We start from the raw sequence: 27556 nt of genomic DNA on the forward strand, positions 1-27556 counted from the left end.
TGTCGCTGTGCGGTGCGGGCAGTTGTGATTCCCCCGCCTCAGCAGCTCAACTCACGGATCCGGTGTTTGTCTCAGGCCGCTGGAGCTCGATCCGCCGGAGAGGGGACTTCCTACCGAGGCGCTGCCGTGTCCACACAGCCCCGGGCCGGCCAGGTGAACGAGGGAGAGCCGGTGGTTAGCGGTTAGCATGAGTAGCGGCTGCAGCGGCTAGCTTAGCTCCGGGGAGGGAGCGCTGCATTGTTACCACAGACCCGGGTTTGAGCGCTGCTGAGCCGGCTACCCGCCCCCGGCTGGGTGCCGTCCCGCAGCGGGGGGTCCGGGCTCCTCTCTGCCGGGGAGCCTCCGCTGCGTGGAGGCTCGCTGCTCGCTCGCTAGCCCGGTGTGGTGCTCGCTAGCCCGGTGTGTCCGCGCTGGAGTCCCGGGGCCTTGTTGCCAGTTAGCTCGACTCAGCCCACCGGAGAGTGGCTGCTGCAGGTTAACGTGTGTGTAACGGACACACAACTCGGCCGGGTCGTGTCACCGCGGACACACAACCCCCTCACACACACCCGGGGTTAGCCGCTGTGCAGGCTAGCTTGATGGGCTAGCTGTGGTTTGTGAGTTAGCAGCGAAGCTAACACAACAAATCCCGCTGTCAGTCCATGAGCCTCATTCTGTGTTTGATTTAAAACTAAAAGAAAAGTTACGACACTTTACATTTAGTTCATAAACAACCAGTGATTGTTTCCCAAGAACTTTCAAAAGTTTGCTCTCATATGTTCTGTGTCTAATAGTTTAAACTAATATGTGTAACATCCGGTTGACTGTAAATAATATTGATTTATAAACAATTACTTTAAAGTCGATCTAAAGTATTAACCTGTAGAAGCGGTTGGTCAGTAAACCTCCAGATTCCATCAGGATGAACTGGAGGTTGTATTCCCAGTAGGGATTCTGTCTTCTAATTAAATATAATGTTATGGGTTAGTTATCCTCCTGGTAAATCTTATGAATACTGATAATTAACCTGATTGTTTATTAGTTTTGTTCAAGACGTGTTAAAGATATAAAGAGACACTCGGAGACCAGACCCTCTGAACAAGAAAAGTTACGATTCTTTAAGTTTAGTTCATAACAACCAGTGATTGTTTCTCAAGAACTTTCAAAAGTTTGCTCATCTGTTCTGTGTCTAATAGTTTAAACTAATATGTGTAACATCCGGTTGTTTGTGTAAATAATATTGATTTATAAACAATTACTTTAAAGTCGATCTAAAGTATTAACCTGTAGAAGTGGTTGGTCAGTAAACCTCCAGATTCCATCAGGATGAACTGGAGGTTGTTTTCCCAGTAGGGATTCTGTCTTCTAATTAAATATAATGTTATGGGTTAGTTATCATACTGGTAAATCTTATGAATACTGATAATTAACCTGATTGTTTATTAGTTTTGTTCAAGACGTGTTAAAGATATAAAGAGACACTCGGAGACCAGACCCTCTCAACAAGTAACTTCTTCACTGTTTCTAACAAACTGATTTTCTCTTTACACTAGAATATTCTCTAATGGATTCTCCAGTAGTGATTCTATCTTCTAATTAAATATAAGTTTATGGGTTAGTAATCATACTGGTAAATCTTATGAATTCTGCTTATTAACCTGGTTGTTTGTACTTGTTTTTCTCTTTACTCTAGAATATTCTCTAATGGATTCTCCTGAAAGCCCGAACCAGTCGCCCCAGTCTCCCGAGGAGGAGAAGGGCTTCTCCGACTCGGAGCTGCTGGATTCTTCTGATGAAGACGAGGACAGGGTGGTCTCGGGCAGCGAGCTCATCAATGAAGAGGAGAACGGAGAGCTGCTGGACGAGGACGAAGAGCCAGTGGAGAGCCGACGAAGAGGTTTGGGATTAGAGGAGTTGGACGAAGAGGAAGAGGAGGAGGACGAGGTGGTGCCCGACTTCGTCTCTGACGCAGAGGATGAGGAGCCTGGGGGGACGGGACAGGAGGAAGAGACCATTGTTCTGATGGAGGGGGATGAAGATGGTCCACAGGGGCACCAGTTAGATGGAGAAGAGGAGAAGGAGGAGGAAGAGGAGGAAGATGAGGAAGAGGACAGGGTCATTGACACGCCACAGTCCCCCGACTCCGAACCGGTGAAGAGCTTTACTGATGAAGACAATGGAGAAGATGGGGAGGAAGGATACAGTCACTATAAAAAGGATGTCTCAGCCGAGCCTAAGACACCTGAGGTAGATGATGAAGAGGAGGAGGAGGAGAAGGAAAAGATCCAGGCAGAGGAGGAAGAGGAGGGTGAGAGGATAAGAGCTGCAGAAGGGGCGAGTAGAAGATCGGTCACCGTGAAGGAGCCGAACGCCGACTCGGCTTCTGCTTCCCGGGAGCTGGACGAGCACGAGCTGGACTACGACGAGGAGGTCCCAGAGGAGCCCAACGTCCCTGCACAGGAGGAGGAGGAAGAGGAGGAGGAGGCAGAGGAGGAGCAGAGCGAGGACAAGATCGTTAAGAAGAAGGAGAAGAAGCGTATTCTGCCCCCGTCTCCTAAGAACAGTGACTCCAGGAGATCAGAGGACTTCCGGGGGCCGGACCGCATGTCCAGAGATTCCTTCAGGGACAAGAAGAAGGACGAGGACGACGGAGAGATCGATGAAGGAGAGATCGATGTGAGTGTCCTGGTTTGGCTTTTTAGTGATATGATGATCAGTGGGAGGGGCTTGGAAAAATGACTCCATTGTCATATTCACAACATTTTCTCATTAATACAAAACTCTGGGAAATAGGAGCTGATGAACATAGATAATCTAGGTCGGGGTTTTCAACTGGTTCTGTCCCAGGGATCAGGATTCGGACTAGAACAGGGTTCCTACGGTCATGAAAAACCTGGAAAAGTCATGGAATTGTACAATGTTTATTTCCAGGCCTGGAAAAGTACTTGAAAATAATGTAATCCCAAAAGTCATGGAAACTTGTTATATTCATATTTTCATGTCGTTCATTTACGCTGAGTTTTAAATAATTCATATGCTTTTAAAAGAAATACGCTAAAAATGTAAGCAGGCATACGCTCTAATTGAAAAGTTTGTTTGTAAAGCAGGCGGGATAATGCACCATGCCAGGGAAGTGTAGATTTAACCAGGCTTGGCTACAAATGGAAAAGTACATGTCATGGGTCACAACTAGGGTTGCAAAATTCCGGGAATATTCAAAGTGGGAAACTTTCCATTGGAATAAACGGGAATATACGGGAATTAACGGGAATAAACTGGAAATGTTGTGGGTAATTTATACTAACTGTATTTACCTTGTCATATACAGACATAAATATAAACATTTTGTTGTGTCATAGGCTGATTTGAGCCCTGAGGAAACTTTGGGCACTTGACTATATGCTTCTGCATCGTTGTGTCATTCTTAACATAGGTCTTTGCACAGTATTTGCAAATGTACACAGCCTTTCCTTCTACATTGGATGGGGTGAAATGTCTCCACACATGAGAGAGTGCACGTGGCATTGTTCTGTAGAATAAGATGAGAAAAAAGTTTGTAAAAAATACACTAATGCAATGCCAGAGATATAAATAGTTAGCCAAACAATTGGAATTGTCTGTACTCATATTTTACAATTGATGGATAAATGAATGGAAATAGGCTAGATGAACAGATGAACAATCCTCAATCAGCATGCTAATATATTTTCCCAGTAATATCATGGAAACTTACCTGACTAGTCCTGCACTCTACAGCAGGCCTCAATAGCCCTTCCCATGGAAAGTTTCCGGAAATTTACCGGAAACTTTCCACCCCTTTGCAACCCTAGTCACAACAGACAAATACCTCAATCAAACTATTGTCTCATTCATTTGTGTAATTTAAGCTATACTGTATGCTTTGGAATTCGCATTGTTAGCTTAAATACTACTGTAATGGAAATATGGTTAAAGTTATGGAAAAGTCATGGAAATCCAATTGGTCTAAATGTGTATGAACCCTGCTAGTAAGTAATCCGCGGCCCACTGATGTGCGTGTGCGTGTGTGTGTGTGTGTAGAATTAAGTTTTAACATTTGGTTTTCCATGTTGGTTTTATTTAAAAACCTCAAACAAATCTCGAAAAAATCTGTGTTAAAAACAACAAAAACGGTGGATTTTCAGTGCAAATTAAAATGCAGTTTGTAGTTGTTCTGCATCTCAGAACCATATGTACATCAATATATAACGATCATAACTTAAATGTACAGACATGTAGCTGACATGTTGAGAGAACGTTAAAGTAACGGTGATCAATAACAATCATCATAAACTGGGGCAACAACTGAAGAGGGAAGAAGCCAGTTAATGCAGAATATGTCACAAATGATAATCATACAATATCACACAAACAATTGAGGCCTACTTAAGTTTAACCTCATGATCACCAGCACCTTTAAATTATTTTAGACATATTTTTCTTATTTTAGATATTTTTCACGATATTCAAGAGTAATCTGGAAATGTGTTGAAATATCAAAGCGAATTTCGTGGAACCCCCTGCAATGCTGTCGAGGACCACCAGGGGGGGGGTGCAGACACCCAGTTGAAAACCCCTGAACTAAGTCATTGCAAACATTGTGTGTCAAAGTAAAGCTCGTTAAAGAAACTACATCCTGTGATTAAGTGTTTCTTTAATCTGGATGTGTCTCAAATACCTTCTAAAAAGTCAGATTTGCTTAACTCTCCCTTTGTGTGTTTGGCAGGACGATGACCTGGAGGAGGGGGAGGTCAAAGATCCCTCAGACAGGAAGATCAGGCCACGCCCCATCTGCAGGTTCTTCATCAAAGGTGGGTGATGGAGAACAGATCGGGAACCGGTGAAGAACTCGTGTTCGACCACTTTATGAAAACTTCATCAGCATCTGTGGCCAGAGAACGAAGCTCTGGGTGTAAAAGTGTGATGTGATCAACTGAACCAGATGTTTAAACAAACATAATGTACTTAAGATAATTACACACCATATAATGTGTTGTGTATTTATTGAACAAGGTCATTAGAAAGAAGGTGAACCTTGGATGTAGCCTCAAAGAAACTGTACGTCAGACCTGCACAACATTCTGCTTATTGTTTCTAGTTCAGCACATTCTTAGCTTGTCTGGTGTGTTGATCCTCAGCATCTCTGCTGGTTAACATCTGGTCTCTGACTGGACTCTCCAACATCTGGATTCTCTTTGTTCGGAGTCTCTTTTTTAGATGTACTTTGATATTCCGGGTCTTTGAGTTTCTGCTCTCAGCCACTTTGACATTATCCTCGATGCTGTGGAGCTGTGTGGAGCTTTCTATGATTTGAGGGACCTTGTGTTTGTGATGTAAACATTGTGATGGAAGCAGCAGCAGCTTCCTGGTGTCCATTATTTTTGCAGGTTAGAGCATGTGGGGAATGTCTGTTTGTTTAAGTTCCTGTCATGGCAGCAGCTCTCCAGCAGGGGGACTCAGAGTGCTTATTATAGATCTGTGTATTTTCCCTCTGCTCTGAGTAAAACGTGAACTTAATAAGAAACTATAAACTCTCATGAATGCAGATTTCAGGGATAAATATAACGTTTTATTGGTCTATTTATTTCCAATCTTAAAGTGAGAATTTGATGGTGATACACGATGAACATTAATTTCTATTTTTCACACGTAGAAATGTGGAACGTGTTTTCATCTTTAAAGTTTCACCTGTTTTATAACTGGATTTATACCAGGACTGAAAATGATTACTGCAAGAATACATGTTGATGTAATTTATCTTATCTCCTGTTTACACTTCTCTCTGAAAAGATCATATTATTTAATCAATAATAAAAACATATTCTGTGTCTAATTCTTAATTTTTTCCTTATTCTTGGTAACATGTTATTTTCTTCTTCCAGGAAATTGCACCTGGGGCATGAACTGTCGGTTCATCCACCCCGGAGTCAATGACAAAGGCAACTATTCCCTCATCAGTAAACCAGACGTCTTCTCACCGAATGGAGCGCCCCCTGGTGGACCGCACCCTCTCATTCCCAATAACCCCTGGGTACGTCTCTCTTCCACAGATCCTATGTTTGCTTTGTGCTCTAACGTTAATACAATACATAAATTAGATGAAACCATGATCATATTGTGAAGGATCTCCGCCTCCTGCTCTTCAACAAACTGTCACACAACATCTGCATCTGTTGAATTAAAGTTTGTTTCTGTTTTAAGGCCGGACCTGCAGTGGAGGAGCTCCCTCCACCCCCTCCCCCAGTGGAGCCCCCTGTGGAGAGTGCATGGGAGAGGGGTCTGCGGCACGCCAAAGAGGTAAACGCCCCCCCCACCACCACCCTAGAACTTGAGTGCAGCTGCACCTCACTTTGTTTAGAGAGACTTCCGATCCGGGAAGAGCTATAAAATGACAGGTTTTGCATTTTTAATGAGCTTATTAAGTTTTACAGTCGATGAAACGTTGACAGTAAAATACACTGTTGCTTGTTTGTTAGGAATAAACTTTCCTTTTTATTGAGTCTTTCTCACTCCTCTGAAAACAGACCCCCTGCGGTCGGACCCTCACTGGCTGTGGTAGATTATTGTTTTCATGAGCCTGTTCAACTCATCAGAAATGAATAATAATAGGAAGATTCATTCTTTTGGCATTAGTCTGTTTCCTACTGTGTCACATTATATGATTTTATGACATCAATAAGTTTCTCTACGCGCCATGAAAACACACGTATTCTGTGTAGTGAATCTCTGTCTTTACCAGAGCTCCCAGTGACACTTTACCTTCACTAACCGAGCCCCTTGTGTCTGGTTGTGTTTCCCACAGATGCTGAAGAAGGCCACCATCCGTAAAGAGCAGGAGCCGGACTTCGAGGAGAAGCGTTTCAACGTGACCATCGGGGAGGACGAGAGGGAGTTTGACAAGGAGAACGATTTCTTCAGAGAACGCAGCTACCGCATCATCAGAGAGTAGGAGCTGAATCTTAGAATCTGTGATAATGTTGAAGGAGCTCTGAGATCGGGTTGAATATTCTGCTGGTTGAAGCAAATGGATCAGCCAGTGAAACCCTGCTTCCACTCGGCCTTCCGCTGTCACCGCTGCTTGGACATTCCCCATTTCTCTTTTGTTGTCTCTTTCTCACACATTCCTCTTTCAGAAGTTTCCCTAAATTCACTATACAAAAGCATTACACTTCAAACTTGACCTCTAGCGATATCTTTTTTCTGGGCACCACCCGGCATGAAGCACCTGCGTTTTTCCCCTGTTCCTAAAAGTCAGACACTCATTTATTTTTTTGACGAATGAATAATGGAACTAGAAAGAAACCGAGCTTTTGAGATTTGAACTCTAATATACCTCCACTCAGAGAACAGTTGAGCTCCGTCTGGACGTTCATACTAATCTCTACACACATGACCACACACGGGTCACGTGGTGTAAACAGGAAGCAGGTTGTCTGCACTGCAGCTGGTGAGATAGATTTCAAACCAGGACGGGGTCAGCAGCATTTCCAAAGGTCATTTTTATGGGGGCTGAACCTCTATGTAACCATAGAAACCACGATGAAACATTGAGGTAGCCTGAGGTGGCCGAGGTCTCACTGCTCCTCCACCTGATCCACAGCTTCAGTCTCATGGTTGCATAGAACATAATCCAGATGTGTTATGATTGAGTTGTTTGCACTGATACTCGTCTGTTTTGCTTTCTCAGTGAAATTGACTGCAGAGATCCTGTATATGGGTGAGTTTTCACTAACATGGACAATCCTGATGAAACTAAAACATTTTAGAAGCTACATCTTCATTAGAAAATGGTTTGATGCAATGTGGAACCGAATCTGTACAACATTCTGTTAAAATGTCATTTAGAAACAAACCATTAAACCCAGTTCTTTTCTCCTGTGCTTGTGTATAATCACTGTATAAAGATCCTTTGTGAGCTGTTGTATGATTTCTCAAACGTGTTTCCCTCGGCAGCGACCAGTACAACGACCCTTACTACGACTATGAGATGGAGGCGCTGTGGCGAGGCGGCCAGTATGAAAACTTCAGAGTTCAGTACACAGAGGCTCCACTTCCGTATCACTACAACGTGAGTATCCTCCAGATGCTGCTCAGAAGATCTCTCTGGATCTTTTTTAAATGTTCACAAACCGAGAGTTTCAACAGACACAAATAAAGTTTAAAGTTTAAAGTGCTCCAGCAGCGAATGCAGGCTCTGGTCTGACCCGGCCCCTTCCTGCATGTCTCATCCAGAGAGGCCAGAAACTGTCACTGATTTAAACAGACACAAGGTCAACTAGATTATATTTGGTTTTTATTATAACTCAAGTATTTATACACTTATTATGACTAGTTAACTCTACAGGATACATTTCAACAACAGTTTTCTGTGACCTGATTTGTTAGCAGAGGTGAGAATCACAGGTTGTTATCCCACTGAGTCATTCAGTATATACAGATGAATGGGGCTGAGTGCCACACACACACAATTCATAATAACTGTTATTATCCATCTCTCCAGGAGCGTGAGCGCGACCCTCAGGAGCGACCCCGGGACCGAGAGAGGGAGAGAGATCACCGCGAGCGGGAGCGCCGGCAGCGAGAGAGGGAGCGGGAGAGGGAGCGCGAGCGAGAGAAGGAGCGCATGCGGCGGAAAGAAGAGTGGGAGCGGGACCGGATGAAGCGCGACGAGAAGGAGAGGCCGAGGATGCGACCTCCTCGGGACCCCAGGGAGAAGAAGGAGGAGGACAAACTGAAACCTCGCTCTCCGCTCGACCTGCCGCCCAAGTACGTTCCATCCGATGGTTTTTGTTTTTGCAGGAAAGTTATTTGACGTGTCCAAACCTCTGGTAGAAGCCAAGAGAATAACTCTCTTAATCATTAGTGGTTTAGTTTGACACAGTTGTCTTTGTAATCACCGGGTGTGGTTGAGAGACCAGCGTCACTTTGACAGATCTTTAATTTTTGCATCCGACGTTTTAGTTGCAGTAAATCATCTCGTCCCATTAGTTAAAGATGTTGATACGTGTGCCCGGGCTAAATATTCATGTTAACAAAGGAAAGTTTGTTCACTTATTGAACCGTGAAAGGAATGTTGCACAATGCCAAAGTTTTACCTGCGTGTGTCAGCCCCGTGCTGGGGACGTATATTGCATGTTGTTGTGGGAACTCTGTCACAGCCCTTGTTGACTAATGAGAGCGGATTAGTCAGTCGGGTTTCAGTGAGTGGAAGGAACGGGTGAGTGTGTGAAAACATCCGTTCTACAGTTTAAGGTTTGGGATCGGTTGTTGAGGAAATCGTTGTGCAACCAAATACTGTTCTTATTAATATATTCTCCACATCCTGGTGGAGTTTCAGTCAAGTTGATTGTTGGTGCTGATGAAGTCAGACTCAACAGGCAACATTTCCACATAATGAATGGAATGAAAGAATGAAAGAATGTTGCATGGTGTTGTGGTCACTCATTCTACGTCCCTTCTGAACAGGTGACTTTAATTTCTCAGCCTCTGAAGCAGAAAGACATATATTTGTCATTGCTGTTGATAATTGAAACTCCTTCTTGGTCGTCCTCCAGCGTGTTTCTGATTAACTGAGCCTTGGTCAGCAGGTATTTTAATTGTCAATGAAACTCTGTTGTAACCTGCTTCAATATCGCCGCCCTCCCTGAGATCGTTGTGCAGGACAGGAGCCGTTTCCCATGATGCACTTTGCCTTTTCCCGCGAATATTTCAAGAAAATGACGACGAGTTGCATCAGGCTTTGAAAACGATGACGTATGAAACACGCACTTGTGCAAATGTTGCACCCGGTCTTCAGGGTTTATACACGTGTATGTTTCATCAGGTCTCAATGGATGGATTTTGAAGGCTGATATATATTCATAAATATATAGGTTGTCTGATCAAACCCGATAGTTTTGTGTTATTCTGTCAAGTTTAAAAAACAGTCCAGACACATTTGCAGCCATTTGTTGTTGGTTGACTCCAAATTGTGAAAACAGGCCAATACCTGTGACGTTCAGGTATTTGTGTTTTGGTGGTTAGCTTCATATGTCACAGTGTTTGCACGTGAAGCTGTGACTGAAACTCAGCGGATCCTGTTGGAGATGGAGCGAATACATAAATCACCTTCACTGAATATGAGGTGGAGAAGATTGAGAAGTCAGAGGTCGTTGCTAAGAACTTAGATTTCCAGGGTGGTGCACGTCCGGCTGCAGATCAGTGGAGGTTACTGCACCTCCGTGTGGAAGGAACATCCATCGGTCTCGGATGTGGAAACCGATGCTTTTAGCTCAAGTGTTTTTATTTTTATGATTTTTTCACTTCTCCTAATCGTGCATTTTGGATAACTGGCAAATCTAAGAATTTCACATCTCATACAAAAACATCAGCTTAACACACAGAAGCTTTGACCGCTCACAAATGTTAAGGTACACTTTATATATCCTCTCATAATTCAAAAGTTAATTTTTACAGTTTAACAAAGTTCCCCAAAATGCTAATTGTGCCCCAACATGAACTTTTTTGCTGAGTCTTTCTTTTAATGCTTTTGTTGAGTAGATTTACTCCTTTATTTTCACAATTTACGACAATTAATAAGCCGTGATCCCAGTCATTGCTAAAAAGAAAACACGTCTGTGGTGTTTGTAGCAGTACAACAACACACATCCTGGGATTGCATCACAACACTGCGACTCGTGCATCATTCTTCCAACTCATCAGTCATCGAGCTTCATCTATAGAAAAGCATTCGCCCGTATTTGGAAAAATTTCCACTTTGTTGTTGACAAACCTTCTTGCCTCTCGCCACTGTATGACTGATAACCCGACTCGCAGGGGCACATATTTCCATTGTTTTGTTCGCACTCGTGCTCTTTGCAATTGCGGAACTTTGCAGCGTCGTCAGCCCGGAGGCACCAGCGTGGCCGGTGAGCCTCCTGTCACCGGAGGTAAAAGGGAACTGGAGCCGACGCCCATTTATTGCTCAGCGATCAGTGACGTAGATGCATGTCAGCAGTATGTCCACTACAGGCAAATCCTCTTGATTTGAGGAAGTGATGCACTTGTCTTTGACTCAACAACTGGAAAATACCTCCGAGGTGAGAAATTCCCAGTCAAAGCTCTTTAGTGTTTCCCAGTAGAAAAGGCAAACATTTAATTGCACAATTAGTTTAATTGCAGTCGTGATGTTGGCCTGTGTAATTATATAACCACAAAGATCTTTGATTTATACAAGTGAACACAGTGGGTTGTGTGCAGCTTTGTTTCTCACGCTCTATGAACCACACACTCGTCTCAGCTCAGTATTTACTCTCACGAACAAATATAAACGTCTGTCACTCTTCAGCTACAGACAGACTTGAAACCCCGCCCCTCTCTAGAAACATAAACAAACTACCTGTCACCCACAATGCAACAAAATAGAAAGTGTAATATTCCATAGCCCATTTTTCCACTGGTAAAAAAAAACCCCATTATCATCTGTCTTTTGTCTGCACTGTGAATAGATGATATCATCCCCGGGTCTAGTGGCCGTAGACTCAGGTTCATATCGGCTCTGGCTCTGCAGGGAGAGAAATGTGACACCCAGGTTATTGCAATCACTTCTTCCTCTTTTGCATATTTCTGTTTGGTGGTATGACGCCGTGGAACTCCCAGGCTCTGGCACGAAAAAAGCCTTGCGTGTTTGTGTGTTTATTGTTTCATTAACATCTTAACATTAGCGTGAGATTTGCAAAATACAACACTGGCACGACAGCACGGTGGGGGGGGCTTCTGCTCCATCAGCAGGTTTGGAACTTGTGTATCGATCGTATGAGATATATTCAGAATCAGAATCAGAAGGTATTTATTGCCAAATAGGTTTACACCTACCTGGACTTTGCTCTGGATATGATCATAGAAACATAAAAACACAATAAATACAACACACATAAGAAAAACAATAAAAAAACAATATATATTATACAAAGTACCATTTATTTAGACATAAACAAATCTATATAAAAGATAAAGATATAAAAAGTGAAGTAAAAAGTGAAATGCAATGTCAAATTGCAATATGCAATGTAATGCAGTATAATATAATATGTGTGTAATATTTAACACATCCTTGAGGTGTGGGGGTGGAATAAAAGTCCAAGTCAGGTGGTTGTATAGAATTTTAACTTAAATTAAAAGATTTTTTATTTAATCACTTTCTTATTTACAGTATTACTGCGACTGCAGAAGTGACGTCACTGCTGTGTTGTCATTCCTAATTCCTCTTTGCCCCTAAATGAATATAAACTCGTCTTCCTCTCTTCCAAAACCACAAAGTGATGAAGTCACACACACTCGCTCTGTCCCTCAGAATTTATCTTTACTTTTCATGCAGGATTTATTTACACTTCCTTTTAATTCTTTTCTTTCTTTGTCTTCTATCAATTATTCATAATAACTTTGGCTAAAACTCTTTATATTCAGTTCATTTTGTGTTTTTCTTTTTAATGCAGAGGCGGCTGCTCTATTTAGTCTGAACCTGCTTCAGCCTGTTCTTATAACACCTGCAATAAACTCAGAAATAAACATTGATATGAAGTTTGATCCTCGTTCAGCTTCACTGTGTCTCACGGACACTGGACTTGTGGACTTGTTCCTCCGGCTGATTCATTAAACTCACAAAGTTCAGACGACGTCAAGTTACCTTCTGTCCAGGGGCTTTATAAGTCTATTTATAGAATATACTTCCCTTCTTTTTTTTTGTTAGTTCTTCCCCAAAGGAAACGTCATGTTGACAAGTGTATATATTACAGAGCTAAAAATAGCCCCTGTGTTGTGATTCTATTTTTAGCTCGGTGCTTGAGGTCACTTGTTTGCTGTTGCATCACAGCAGCGGAATTTCTTATTCAATGGGGGAAGTGTACCTTTCTCACACAAACACACACCTGCATTGTGTGTGTGTGTGTGTGCGCACAATAGGCTGCCCATTCATTTGTTTTGCTCGTGCATGATATGAAATTCCGAGTTTGTGTCCCTGTTTAAACAGTTTGTGCAGCGCATTGTTTGAAAGCTTTCTCTGCTGTAACACAAAACCTCTCCACACTGGCCCGGCCACCTGAGAACACCGGGCCTCGGCCGGGCAGTAACCCAGACACCGATATGGATCCTTCCCTCAAAGTTTCTGCAACTCGGTGGGAATATCCACTCCTCGCGTTAATTTCCTCAGACAAATATTTAGAGACGCCCTCGAAGATCTCAGCGTCTTCTTCACAAAAGTAAACATCAGTCCATCTGGTGGGAAATCCCATGCATGTTGATGGTAAACGTCCTGGCTGGGATCCAGTTGTTATCCAATCCGTCTCTGACCAGTTCCCAACTTACAGCAGGTCTGTGATGTATAGCCTGTGGTAGAATTCTGGAGATACAAGAGGCTGGAAACAACAAAGTTATCTACGTGTATTTAATAAGGGGCTTTCTGCAGAAAGGATCAACACAGGGAAACCACAAGGGTCTCAGAGTGAAGATGAAGAACAGTCAGATACAAGGGTCTTATATAGGAGGACGGAGGGCTGTCTCTTTGAACCAATCCAGACAGGTTCCCATAGGTGGAGGAAGGAGAGGAATCTAAACACAACAGCTGATTCACGATTGTTTCCTAAGGTGATAAGAAGACACACACTGCTTCCTCTGGTGGGTAATTAAGTCGCAAAAGGTCTCACTGTATTCACGTCATAAACAGTTCCGACCATAAAACAGCTCAAGTCATCAAACATTCGTTGTATGTAAATCCAAGTCATAAAAGTCTCTTGAGAAGGCCTCAAACACTAACTGTCCAAATACAAAATACTTTTTAAACCTTGCTTAGTTAATTTTCTACTACAAGCCCATACATCAGAGGACCAAATTCATCCGTTTATAATTTGATAATATATTGAGCAAAATACCCAAACCAACAAATGTATGAACTTAACCATCAAGTCCTCCCCTGTTGTCCTCAGCCTGGATGTGTCTAGGGTTGCAAAATTCCGGGAATATTCAAAGTTGGAAACTTTCCATGGGAATTAACGGGAATAAACTGGAAATGTTGTGGGTGATTTATACTAACTGTATTTACCTTGTCATATACAGACATAAATATAAACATTTTGTTTTGTCATAGGCTGATTTGAGCCCTGAGGAAACTTTGGGCACTTGACTATATGCTTCTGCATCTTTGTGTCATTCTTAACATAGGTCTTTGCACAGTATTTGCAGATGTACACAGCCTTTCCTTCTACATTGGATGAGGTGAAATGTCTCCACACATGAGAGAGTGCACGTGGCATTGTTCTGTAGAATAAGATGAGAAAAAAGTTTGTAAAAAAACACTAATGCAATGCCAGAGATATAAATAGTTAGCCAAACAATTGGAATCGTCTGTAAACATATTTTACAATTGATGGATAAATGAATGGAAATAGTCTAGATGAACAGATGAACAATCCTCAATCAGCATGCTAATATATTTTCCCAGTAATATCATGGAAACTTACCTGACTAGTCCTGCACTCTACAGCAGGCCTCAATAGCTCTGCTGTAGAGTGAAGCATGCTGGGAGTTATCTGTGCATGTGATGGAAGAATGCACAGTGGAGGGTTGAAACTCAACGTTCCATACATCTTTAAAATAGAGTTTTGAAGTTTTTATTGCTCAGCGTTTAGTTTGAGTAGTTTTTTTTTTTTTTTTCAAAATTCCCGAGCTTAATATTCCCGTGGAAAGTTTCCAGAAATTTCACGGAAACTTTCCGCCCCTTTGCAACCCTAGTGATGTCTGCAGTTGAAATCCTTCCGACTTGTTTCTTCAGTCCTTGGCTTCAATCTTGGTTTTTAATGAGTTGATGAAAAGAGTTTGATTGATGATAGAAAAGAGGAACAAGAGAGACAAAAGAAAAGCAGGCGGAGCAGCAGGTGATGTGCGTGTGAATATTCGGGAAAATCCAGTTTGGTGAATGAGATGTTTGTTGGTTTTTTTTCTGCCACGTTTCTCTAAACATCTTCTGGATCTTCTCAGCAGGCCGATGGAGCCGCCCTCAAAGAAGGATATTGTTCCGTTAATGCGGCGACCGGATGAGTGGAAGGACCCGTGGCGTCGGTCCAAATCCCCCAGGAGGCGCCCGGGGCTGGGCTCCCCCCCACGAGGCCGCCGGCGACACCGACCCTCCGGCTCGTCCGTGTCTCTGTCCAACTCCTCCAGGTAGGAACTCCTCCTCCTCCTCAGTCACCTCCTGGTTATTCTGCTTCACCGTGATGGTGAATTAACGTATTTGGTGAATTAATTATCTTGCTGTGGGAAATGATCAGATGATGATTAATATTAAATTAGATAATGAAGTTCCTGCTTCTGAAGCCTCCTGATATGTGTTGTTACCAAACATCAGCTGAATGTGAACATAACTGCAGTTTGTTTACCAGTCCACTAGGGGTGCAACGATTAGTCGACGTCTTTGACAAAAATAGTTGCCGACGAATTTACTCGTTGGTTACGTCTTTTTTTAATCACAATAAATTAGACCGAAGAAGACTGTGGATTTGTTTGTTGATGTTTTTGTTAATGTTATTTTCCCTGTCCTATTTGTTAACAGGAAAAATGGATACTTGATTTTTAATTTATTTTTAGTACCAGCACTTGGCCTGTTCTTGGTTCACAGGAAAAAAGGGAAACTTGAATTTAAATTAATTTTTCTTTATTAGCACTTTGCCTGTCCTTGGTTTTAAATGGACAAAAACTAGATTTTCTTTGCTTTTGTGTCAGCAGTACCCTCATATGCAGCAAAGTTTATTTAAATGATTTTTTTTTTTTTAAATGAAGTATCGATCTTTATTGTCTTTATTCATGCCTCAAACGACCTCAAGCTAAATATAAAAGCTGTTTGCTAAATAAGAGCAATTGAGAATTTGTGTCATTCATAATCCAATAAATCATTTCAATAATCGGCAGGGACCTCCCGATACGATACTATCACGATACTTAGGTGGCGATACGATATGTATTGCGATTCGATATTACGATTTCCTGGGATTTCTTTTGGTTATTTTTTTTTTTAAATACTGGACCATGGAAAAATGTTGAATCATTCCTTCAAATACAACACAGTCAAATTCACTTAGAGCTTTACAAGTTTTATTTCAAATATTAACATTAACTTAATGACTGCTGGGCAGCCAATAGAGAAAATAAATAAAAATGTTCCCTATTATTGTATAGCCCCTGTCAACTGCACACAAAGTGACAGATTAAGAAATGCTAAACAATATTAATTTAAATAATAAATAAAACGTAAATTAAATAGAATGAATAAAAGTTTACTTAGAATATAAACTTTGAAATAAACAAAAAGTAGGCTATTGTTGTTTGCATGTAGGCGATGCAAAGCTAGTGCTTGGGTATGTTTAGATTCTTGTGCAAAAACAAGAGCTGGTCAACATGCTCTGGGGTGATGTTGCTCCCCCCCATATATCCCCCCCGGTATAAACCAATAAATATGTTTTTAAAAAATAATTTTTTTTTATTTTTTAATCGATTTGGGAGGCAGCATGGCGATTTTAAATCGTCATTCACAAGAATCGCGATTTGTAACAGAATCGATTTTTTCCCCCATCCCTAATAATCGGTGACTAATCGACCATCAGAACACGACTCTGCAGGACAGTTTTAAAAATATTACCTATCGCTGTAATTTCATAATCCTTTGGCAGATGGATCTGAGAAGTGTCTCAACTGTACAATTAGACGCCACATGAGTTATAATTATAATTAGGATCATGATTCTCCTGTTATCAGTCGGGTTTTCTACTAGATTCATCTTGTTTTTGTTGTTTATTATTGATTTATTAGGGCCCGAGCACAGACATCAAAGGTGTCTGGTGAGACCCTATTGAAATTGTAATTATTATTATTATTATTATTATTATTATTATTATTATTATTATTATTATTCAGGCAAATTAATTGGCTTTTTCAGGGCTTTAACGTGCTCAACTTCTTACCAAAATTTGCAGAAAGTTAGAAAGTGGTGAAAATTTACGTATTCTGAAGGAATTTTCAATGGGCGTCGCAAAATGGCTCAACGGTGCCCCCCCGAGACAGCCCGAGACCCCCGGAAGGTTGTTCCCATTGACCTATCTTTGACCTTATGACCTGAGTGTCCTCCTCCTCCTCCCTGTGTGTGTCTCCTGCAGGTCCTCGTCTCGCTCCTCCTCCTACAGCGGCTCGGGCTCCTCTCGCTCCCGCAGCCGCTCCTCCTCCTTCAGCTCCTACTCCAGCCACTCGTCCCAGCGCAGCTCCTTCAGCGGCAGCCGCTCCAGGTGCGTTCACAACCTTCACGTCATCAACACGTTTCTCTCCTCGGTGGCGTCCAGCAGCTGTGTAGTGACGCTGTGGTCTGGTTCTGATCTTAAGGTTAAACGGCGTTCTGACCCTGTAAGAGTGATTGTTGATCTTTCAGGTCTCGATCATTCTCGAGGTCTCCCTCATCCAGTCGGACAGCGCCGAGGAATGCTAAGAATAAACCCGAGCCCCCCCCTATGTTAACTAAAGGGTAATTCCTTATTACTTGCATCCATTTACATTATCTGACTCATCCGTGGATCCTCCAGCCTCATCGCTCACCCTTCCTGTTCGTCACATCGCATGTGTTCAGTGTCGCTGTCGTCACGCTTTAACCAACAAGTGCGTCTTCCCTCCTGCAGCGTGCCGCCGAAGCCGGGCGCCATGCCGCCGCCGCGCAGGGACAAGCCTCCCATGAAGAAGGCTCCCAGTCCCCCCCCGCCTGGTGGGATGCAGGGCCGGCCCTCCAAACCCATGCAGGAGGGAGGCAAGGCCCCCACCAACCCCCGGGAGCCCGGAGGACCCGGTGGCGGCGGCGCAGGCGGCAGCGGCGCCGGGCGCGGAGGACCCGGCGGCGGCGGACCAGGTCGGGGCGGTGGAGGCGGAGCAGGTCGCGGCGGCGTAGCAGGTCGTGGCGGCGGACCAGGCGGAGCCGGTCGCGGCGGACCAGGCGGCGGCGGAGCAGGTCGTCCCGTACCGCCACGGGAACCAGGAAAACCCCCCAACCCCCGGGAAGGAAGACGGAAAGTGAAGCAGCAGCGTCTTCCCCGGAGGTGAGTCTCTCTCTCTCTGTCTCTCTCTCTCTCTCTCTCTCTCTCGCTCTCGCTCTCGCTCTCTCTCTCTCGCTCTCTCTCTCTCTCTCTCTCTCTCTCGCTCTCTCTCTCCCTCTCTCCCTCTCTCCCTCTCTCCCTCTGACTCTCTGTCTCTCTGTCTCTCTGTCTCTCTGTCTCTCTGTCTCGCTCTCGCTCTCTCTCTCTCTCTCTCTCTCTCTCTCTCTCTCTCTCTCTCTCTCTCTCTCTCTCTCTCTCTTTCAAAGCAGTGAGAATCAGGAACAGAGAATGTTTTTCTTGTCTGGTTCAGATCAAGTGAGACCAGTCACCAGACACTGCTCAGTTTCAGTTTATGCCCACACTAAAGACAACACTAAAGACAACACTAAAGACAACACTAAAGACAACACTAAAGACAACACTAAAGACAAGAAGGAATCCGCAGCACACGTTTCCTCCATTGTTGCACACGTCACTGACTGATAGCCATCACAGTGTTGAGGCCGTTTGTGGAATGTCGTCTTTGAAGACAAATCATTTGGACGAAACTGACTTGAGGACATACGGAGGTGAGGGAACCTGTCACTTGTGCTGCGTTCACAGACACCGGGTGCAGAGTGAAGCTCGAGCTCGTCAGACCTGGTTCACAGCCGGGATCCTTCTTCACCCCATTAGTGCTGCTTGTCTCTGTCCTGCTTTGTGTGGACTCGTCTTTTTGTCCCCAGCAACACGTGCAAAGCCTCCTTTGGTCTCTTAAAAGGCGCTTTATAAATTCAAGCTATTACCATTGTTAATATCTGCAATGAATATTTTAACGTGCATGCGTGTGTCGCTGAGATGATGAGGCGACTAACAAATAAAGAGACAAACCAGATACATTTTCGGTTCAGCCAAGGGACACAAGCTTTGTAACTTCACTCTCTGCCTCATAGACTGTTTATAAGACGTGTGTAATGCAGAAGAGCTTGAGGGCGACTCACTCATGACGAGGAATAAACCTGAAGCAACAACACAGGGCGAGTGAACACAACATTACAAACAGGAAAGTGTAGAACCGGACAGTAGTTGCATAGATCAGCAGCTAGTCGAGTAAAGTTCTGACTTGAAAACATTGAGAAACGTGTTGAAGCAGCATTCATGAATCAGTCTTCAAATGTTGCATATTACAGAAATAATAACAAACTTATGCAACCATCCCACCATTAGATCTTTTGTTTCGCATACTTTGCACTTTTCGGTGTTTTGCAGACACCAAAGTCTGATTTGTGTTTCCCTCTAAATGACGTCTGAAACTAAACAAGATTAAATTAAGTTTTAGAGTTAAAGATTTTAAAATCTGAAAAAGTGGAATGTCCTCGACCCCTCGACCCCAGATCACAGGTCGAGATTTCCTCATGTCTCGTGTCACTGGATCAAAAACAACCTGGTTGTCGTTCCTCTCCGTTTCCTGCTCGCGTGGCGTGGGCGAGCGAGCAGTGGAACTCTGTGGATGTGCTGCCATGAGTTTCTGGAGTGGGTGGGAGAATGTTGTCCTGCCGGCCTCCGCTCTGCAAACCAGCATCAAATTTGCAAAGGAATATGTCAAACTGATAAACTTTCCTCAAACAAAACTGTTTCCAAAACCTATTTGCATATGTTGCTCGGAGAGACACTGCAGCCGGGCGCTTTGGGAGAAAGTGTAGAGATTAGGTGTGTGCGACGGAAAAGGGAAAAGAACTCTACTTGTGTCAAATTGTGTGTTTGTGTGTGTGTGTGTGTGTGACAGCTGGACGGGAAGAGCAGCTAAAGGTCGGGAATAACAGCGTGGGGCTGTTCTCATGGTGCTGTGGGGGTGTGACTGTGGGCAGACCCGGGTGGAAAGTATCCAGCAAAACCAGTTCGGAGGGTTATGTTGAAAAAGGACTTCCCTATGATCAACACAAGTTTTAGTAGTGATACCAGCTGAGATAAGGATCTGTAATTAAACAAGAACAGTAGTTATTGGGTCCAGGAAGTTGGAGAGTGAAGCTGAACTGCAGAGCCGTTAAAAAGACTCAGAAGTTATTAGAAACCAGAGTTTATCTCCGATATTCAGCAGGAAACTTTGCGAATATGAAGGAATCTGAGCAGAGTTTGGTGGATTTGTTTCAGCTGCAGCTTTCTGCACATTTTTTAAATCTTACAAAACAGGAACATGTTGTATCACGATAAAATGAGACGAAAACACCAAAGGAATCTAATTCTCTGGTGCACACCTCGGACAAATCAGCTTCTTTGTTTTAGATGAACTTATCGTCCAGTTTCCACAGTCAAAGGTGAGATGCTAATGAGTTACCAACGTGCCATCTAATGTGATAATCATTCATATCTACAAACGTGACATTAGTCTTCGTTTGATGTCAGTTTCGGCCCGACCCCTTTTGAATGGGTCAGACGCAGGAGCGGTTCAACAAAAACAGTTATAATACTTTTCTCTTCCGGTCTAATCAGCTGAAACAATACGAATGATGCAGATACTCCAGAAACACAAGGTGTCGTAATGCTGAAACGTCTAAGGTGCAATGAAGCAAAGCCAAGATTCGTTTTGTACATCTACAACTTCCTATAAACCAGCCTGATGGGGGGGGGGGGGAACGGTTGAGTGAGGGCTTGGTATCTGAACCAGTTTGTAGATGATATGATGGGATTTACACATCTGGACACATGAAAAATCACACGATGGCGGAATTCTGTTTAGTCACTCCGGCTTCAGAATCTTTGTCCGGATGTTAGCTGTAGGGTTGGGTACCGAGAACCGGTGCCATATCGGTACCGGTTCCAATACAACCGGTACCTACCCGGAACCGAAATGCAAACGGAGATTTCGGTGCCTGAGCCAATCGAAGCCTGAGGTCTCCGCTCGTCCCGCCTCCTCACACTTCCGCTCCTCCCTTCACCCGAAGCGACCCTCAGTCTTCAGTTGGCTCAGGCACCGAAGTCAGAGTGTGTGTGTGTGTTTTGTATTTATTTTTATTTGTTTAAGTATAGTGTAAACTTTTGTTAACAGTTTATATATTATTCATAGTTTTAAGTTAAAACGTTTTTGTATTGATTTTATATTTATAATCTACTTTAAACAGTTCATATATTTGGCAATAAAAAAAGCCTTTCTTAAATGACGTCAAGCTTCGTTTTGTGCACTTTAAAAAGTATCGGTTAGGAACCGGTATCGGATAAAAACTCAACGATACCCGTCCCTAGTCAGCAGAAACCTGCACTCAGTCCCGGGTCAGACGTCTCTGCCGGGGACGGACAAGATCGTGACCGAGAGAAAAACCTCAGAAATGCAAACACCCGTTCTTGCAATGGGGGAGGAGCCGGCCGTGAGGGTGAGGTAATGTTCGGTAATGTTGTTAGTCAGCATTTCACTGATAAGGTTTATGAAGTGAGCTCACCGGCCTGCAAGCCTTCAATTCCTCCGAGAGGAAGTAGCTTTCTGTCCTTAAGGCTCTGACATCATCCACAGTAATGAGAGATCTATGTGTTGGAGAACCTGTTGACAGTAGCGCTGGGGGAGGGGGATGTGGTGGCGTGCAGGTTCATTTACTCTGCCTTGACGTACAGAAAAGATTCCAAACAATGTTACATCTCTGCCGACATTCCTCCATGCGCCCGAGCATTTGATCCAGAAGAGGGCAGCGCAGAGTCTGGAGTTTCTGACGTGGGGACGAACCTTTACGATTTAAGAAAGAGGAACTTAAGAACTTAAAGTCTCCGTTGGGCCTCGGCCGAGCTCTGAGCTCCGCTGAGGGACATTCGCTCTCTGGTTTTTCCATTGTGTGTTTTTCCTGTGCAGGTGTTGCACTGGTGTGTTAATATCGTGAAAAGCTTCCTGTTGTGTTCTCAGATCTGTGTCTGTCTCTGTCTCCTCAGGCAAAATGTGAGTGGGAGTGTCAGTGGAAGCGGGAGCAGTTATACTGGTTCCAGCTCCCGATCCAGATCCTCCTCCAACTCGCTCTCGAAATCCGGATCCAGAAAATCCAGGTACAGTGAAGAACTGAGACCAGAGGCTTTATGTTTACTCGTGTTCCTATCCTTGTGAACGTGATATCTCCAGAACACATCGAGGGAATTCCTTCAAATCTGGTACAAGGGTTCAGTTGTACTTGAATATGACCTGATCAAAATTTGGTTGTCAAAGGTGAAAGGTCAAGGTCACTGTGACCCTGCAAATCCCGTTTGTGATCTTGGGAACTTCTCAGGAACAACCTTTAGGGAATTTCTTAAAATTTGGTAAAAATGTTCAGTTGCACTCACAGATTTACTGATTAAGGTCAAAGGTCAAGCTCACAAATCCGGTCTTTATGCTCTTGAACGTCATATCTCAAATCACGTGGACATCGGTCACATTCCTTCAAGTCACTGTTTCAGCTGAATATCCAAAAATAAAACGTGCAACTTTAGTTCCTTTACTAATTGATTCTGTCTTCTTCTCTTTTGCTCTCATGTGCCGTGTCGAACCGTCCAGGAAATCCAGGTACGCTCGTTATAATTCCGTGTTCACACTTGTGTGTCCGTGTTGTGCGTACTGTAGGATAACTGTCTGTCCCCTGTCCACAGGTCGCTGAGCGTGAGCAGCGTGTCCTCGGTGTCCTCGGCCTCCTCCAGCAGCAGCTCCGTGCGCAGCGCCGACTCGGACGACATGTACGCCGACCTGGCGAGCCCGGTGTCGTCGGCCAGCTCCCACTCCCCCGCCCCCAACCAGGCCCGCAAGGAGCGAGCCCCCGTCCGGGAGCGGCCTCCGCACGGGAGAGACAAGACCCGAGGTGAGTGGACAAAGAGCAGACTGACACACAACCCTGTCACACTCAACTGGTAAATAAAGGATAAACAAACGATGTCTCTGTCGAAAAGTGACGAATCTATGTGAAGAAAAGCTGCTGCAGCTTCCACCTGGTGCCTGTAAGAGTAGATCTTATCAAATCCGTCTCTTTGTAACAAACACAATGATGTTCTCTAGAGTGAGATCTACAGAAAATAACCAGAAAGTGTTAAACAGGGTTCGTACGGTCATGGAAAACCTGGAAAAGTCATGGAATTTTAAAATGTGTTTTTCCAGGCCTGGAAAAGTCATGGAAAAAAAGAATCTCCCAAAAGTTTTGGAAAAGTCATGGAAATTTGTTATATTCATATTTTCATGTCGTTCATTACGCTGAGTTTTAAATAATTCATATGCTTTTAAAGAAATACTCTCAAAATATAAGCAGGCACACTTGGGTTTGTGTTATTTAAGGTTTACTGTATGCCTGGGAATTCATATTTGAATACTACATTTTGTCACTTTTTTGCGTATACACCGAGATTTCACAAAATGTTCGGTCATGGAAATTTGGTTTAAAGTTATTGAAAAGTCATGGAAAAGTCATGGAAATCCATTGGTCAAAATGTGTATGAACCCTGGTTAAAGAAGTGTTTGACCGCAGCGACTCTACTGTTGTGTGTCTCGTAAAGCCTCAAAAATCAAATAAATGGATTTAAATAACAAAGATTTCAATTTAAGGGAATATCCAGAACTGATATTCGATAGTAACCGTCGAGTTGTCTCCTGTTTTCTCGTCTTCGCCACAGAGAGACCGACGAAGAAGGACGAACCCTTCAGGGAGGATCGCAGGAAGCCGGACCCGTCTGGAGCCCCCCCCAGGGGGGGGAACCCTGTGCCCAAATCAGGACCTGGTAGCAGGGGGGGGCACCCGGCACATCCGCCTCCAGGCAACATGGGCCCCCCTGGAAGCTATGGAGGTTCAGGTTCCCACAAAGACATCAAACTCACTCTCCTCAACAAGGTGACTCCTCCCTCCTTCATCAAACCTTCATGAAACTATGTCTCTGAAAAGAATCGGTTATTTGAGGTTTGAATTCTGTTGTGTTGGTAATATTAGTATATATTTTTTAATGGTATATATTGTGTTGTTTTCCAGCAGCAGGGTGATAAGGGCAGCAGGAAGAGGTACCTGCCTGCAGACAAGGACAGGCCGGGCTCGCCCCTCAGCAAGAGACTGGCCATGTCTCCAGACCGAGGTGAGATTCATGATTTCACTCAAACACAAACATTCACACGGACTCCAGGTGGAACTGAGGTCAGAGGTCAGAGGTCACTGGGATTCAGACGAGTCTGGAAAGCAACGGAACGAGGCGGAAGCTGCTTCAGATGTTGATTCTTAGTGTTGATGCCAACGTTTGTGGTGAAATGTATATTTTATTAATCAGGGTTCGTACGGTCATGGAAAACCTGGAAAAGTCATGGAATTTTAAAATGTGTTTTTCCAGGCCTGGAAAAGTCATGGAAAAAAATAATCTTCCAAAAGTTTTGGAAAAGTCATGGAAATTTGTTACATTCATATTTTCATGTCGTTCATTTTAGGGATGGGCATAATTAATAAACGATCGATTTAGACAATTTAATCGAATGCCCATCCCTAGTTAATTTACGCTGAGTTTTAAATAATTCATATGCTTTTAAAGAATTACGCTCAAAATATAGGCAGGCATACTTGGGTTTGTGTCATTTAAGGTTTACTGTATGCCTTGGAATTCTCAATGTTAGTTTGAATACTACATTTTGTCACTTTTTCGCGTATACACCGAGATTTCACAAAATGTTCGGTCATGGAAATTTGGTTTAAAGTTATTGAAAAGTCATGGAAAAGTCATTGGTCAAAATGTGTATGAACCCTGATTAATCAACTAGATGCTTAAAAAGAAAATCACTCTTCAAGGTGAAATGGCAGCGGAATCATAATTTTATTATTTGATATAAGTTAATATGAAACCTCAGCTGGTTTCAACTGTTACAATGTTTGAGTCTTTATTATTTAACTATTAAGTCATTATGTGTTTACTCTTAATCGGCTGAACTATTCTGGGATATTTTTAGATCAGTTGTTACAGTATTCACTTGCAGCTAAAAATAGGATTTTCATGAATGATTAACAAAGGTTACATCAGCGATGATCACACTCGCTCCGTCAGCGGTTTCAAACCTTCAACCTTCAACCTTCAACCTTCCTCTGACCTGATCTGATCTGCATGAGTGGGACTTGCTCTTCAGTTGATATTAAAACTCTGGAGGAACAGTGTGAACTCTGCTGAGAAGAGAAAGTGAAGCTGATCTTTATGTCGGTAGAAGATATTCACGTCCTTCTGGTGGTCGTCATGAAGTCTGATCAGAAACACGCAGCAGCTCTTATCACAGTTTTCTTAAAGACAATCGAGTTGTTTAATCTGCTCCCGGAGGATTGTTTAAAGTCGGTCTCTGGTCACTTTGCTCTGGAAGCAGCAGCAGCGTTGATTTCATGGGTTTTTCCCACGAGTGTAAATTCTCTGTCTGGTATTTAATTTAACATCCTGCAGCTCTGGTTATTCAAATCAATCGCAATCCACTCAATCCATATCGTCTTCAATACAGCACCATGTTCATTTTGAAATGATGGTCCCACTTAGAGTGATAGAGACCATAAAGCAGCGATTGTCCAGTGGGAGCAGGTGAAGGTCTTCATGGTTCAATCACTTCTGTTTCTGAACTGGAACTCCAGGGTTGTTGTGAACAGCTTAGCATTGAATTTACTTTCCAGGGACTCAAGCCCACATCCTGAATTACTTCACCTAAAGTGGAAGTGGAGACTTTTCACCAAATCTCCATTCGACCTTTGAAAAGCGACGACTCGACGGTTTTCCTGAACCACAGCGATGAAAAAACCTCTTCACGATCGAACTCTCGGTCTCGTTTCTAAACCGCTCGTCCTCTTTAACGTTCACACTTGTGTTTTTCAGGTCGTGATAAAAGGATCCCGGGTCGACCCCCGCTCTCCCCTCGAATGGACCGACCCAGAGGCCAAGGCCCCCGGCCCGTGCCCCCCCACGGAGACAGGTTGGTGCAAACCACTTCATTTAACCGACTACACACAACTGCAGAAGTTAAACGTGGTGAAAGTGGCGTTGAAGCTGGAAGTTTGGAAAGTCTGGATCACCTGCACTGATCTGTGTGGACTCAGCCAAAACACATCAGGGTTTTCACAACATGAAGTGTGGGCAAAATGAGGAAGATGCCACAGACGTGGAAGAAACACACACGTGTCCCAGCGCTGCACAACGTGTTGTTCAGTTGTGTTGTTCAGTTGTGTTGCTCTGGTGCAAAATCCCCACGAAGGGAAAAGTTGTTTATAACATGAAGCAGATAAAAGTCTCATTCTCTTCAGAGGATAAACAATGTGATCTGAACTGAGACAGGATTCGTTATCAGGTTCTGTGATGGCTCAGCCCCCCCCCCCCCCCCCCCCATAACAGTCATTATACTGAAATATAAAAATCATTAAATGAAAGTTGATGAATAGTTTTTTGTTTTGGTCGCTCTCTGCTTGTTTCTGATTTAAAGAATCTCACCTCGTCTCTTTTCTCGTCTCTTCCAGGAAGCGTCCTCTGTCCCCGCCCCCGAAGTTGTCCGGCAAAGCCCCCCCGGCGCCGTCAGGCAAACCCGCCGCTCCGGGCTCGTCCGCGGCCGCCGGCTCGGCGTCGGCCTCCAACAAACCCAGCAACACGCTGTCCCGCCGCGAGGAGCTGCTGAAGCAGCTGAAGGCCGTGGAGGACGCCATCGCCCGGAAGAGAGCCAAGATCCCCGCCAAGTAGAAGGTCGCCCGGCCGGAGCTCCTGCGCTGACGCCACAGCGAGGATCAGGGGGTGGAGCCTCCCCCCCCCCACCCCACCTCCGCTATCAGTGGATTTGTAAAAATGTTGTTTGGTTCATGCTGCCACAAGAAACATCAACTGAGGTTTTGACTTCATCCGAGAGCGCCGCTCGCTCCCACACATCGGACGGTTGCTCAGCGGCGAGGAGCGGGGGGGGGGAACACGTGTGTGTGTGTGTGGCGAGGGAGGGGCGTGTCCGGGATGAAGCGTGCAGGCGTCAAACAGAAGGTCGTGAGGGTCTCTCTGGTCCTCCGGTGAAGAGGAAGCATCTTCCCGACGAAGCAGATTTATACATATTGATTCTTCTTCTCTCGTCTTTTATTGTCTCGTCCTCTCACATCTTTTCTTTCCTCCGTGGAGCCGTGTGACCGGCGGCTTCGCTGCGCTTCTTTGTACAAAACCCTGATTATCTGTATTCGCCCCCCCCCCCCGAGCCCCAGCGGCGTCCCGGCGGGTTCGTCCTCCTCCAGCGACTCGTCTGCGTTCCGTGAGTTCGCCGTCGCACCTTGTACAATAACAGCAAGTCATCCGATTCTTTTAAGCGTTTGATTATAGACGATAGTGATGTGAAATATTGCTTCTTCTTTTTTTTTTAATCTGCAGCATTTTGTTTTCTTCTCGGCTCTCGAGTCATGAAACCGAAGTTTTATTTGTCATGTTTTTAGTTGGAGGAGCGTGAGCGGTGGAGCGGAGACGTGTAGAGACCACGACATGTCTTGCTTTTGTGACAACAGCCTTCGAAATAAAACTATTTTGATAAAGAG

The 27556-nt window shown here is 44.0% G+C and overlaps 1 protein-coding gene across 1 annotated transcript; it reads left to right on the forward strand.

The window, feature by feature from the left end:
• zc3h18 (zinc finger CCCH-type containing 18) lies at positions 1-27556 on the forward strand. Its single transcript, XM_061076973.1, has 21 exons — positions 1-153; positions 1673-2655; positions 4724-4808; positions 5880-6028; positions 6199-6294; positions 6800-6942; positions 7685-7714; positions 7951-8065; positions 8498-8763; positions 15007-15189; positions 17175-17300; positions 17441-17533; positions 17685-17848; positions 17993-18095; positions 21984-22094; positions 22579-22587; positions 22671-22876; positions 23679-23893; positions 24029-24128; positions 25881-25977; positions 26516-27556. Exons 2-21 carry the CDS (start codon positions 1684-1686, stop codon positions 26730-26732), a joined length of 3480 nt encoding a protein of 1159 aa, XP_060932956.1. The 5' UTR covers positions 1-153; positions 1673-1683; the 3' UTR covers positions 26733-27556.

The sequence above is a fragment of the Limanda limanda genome, chromosome 8, assembly GCF_963576545.1.
Source record: "Limanda limanda chromosome 8, fLimLim1.1, whole genome shotgun sequence".
Taxonomy (NCBI): Eukaryota; Metazoa; Chordata; class Actinopteri; order Pleuronectiformes; family Pleuronectidae; genus Limanda; species Limanda limanda.

What these genes read in the sequence shown, in the direction of transcription:
- zc3h18 (XM_061076973.1), top strand. Translation starts at nt 1,684, where the DNA reads ATGGATTCTCCTGAAAGCCCGAACCAGTCGCCCCAGTCTCCCGAGGAG. An exon ending in CCGCTCGACCTGCCGCCCAA is followed by an intron (nt 8,764 to 15,006) that starts GTACGTTCCATC and finishes GGATCTTCTCAG; the next exon opens with CAGGCCGATGGAGCCGCCCT. An exon ending in GGCCATGTCTCCAGACCGAG is followed by an intron (nt 24,129 to 25,880) that starts GTGAGATTCATG and finishes TGTGTTTTTCAG; the next exon opens with GTCGTGATAAAAGGATCCCG.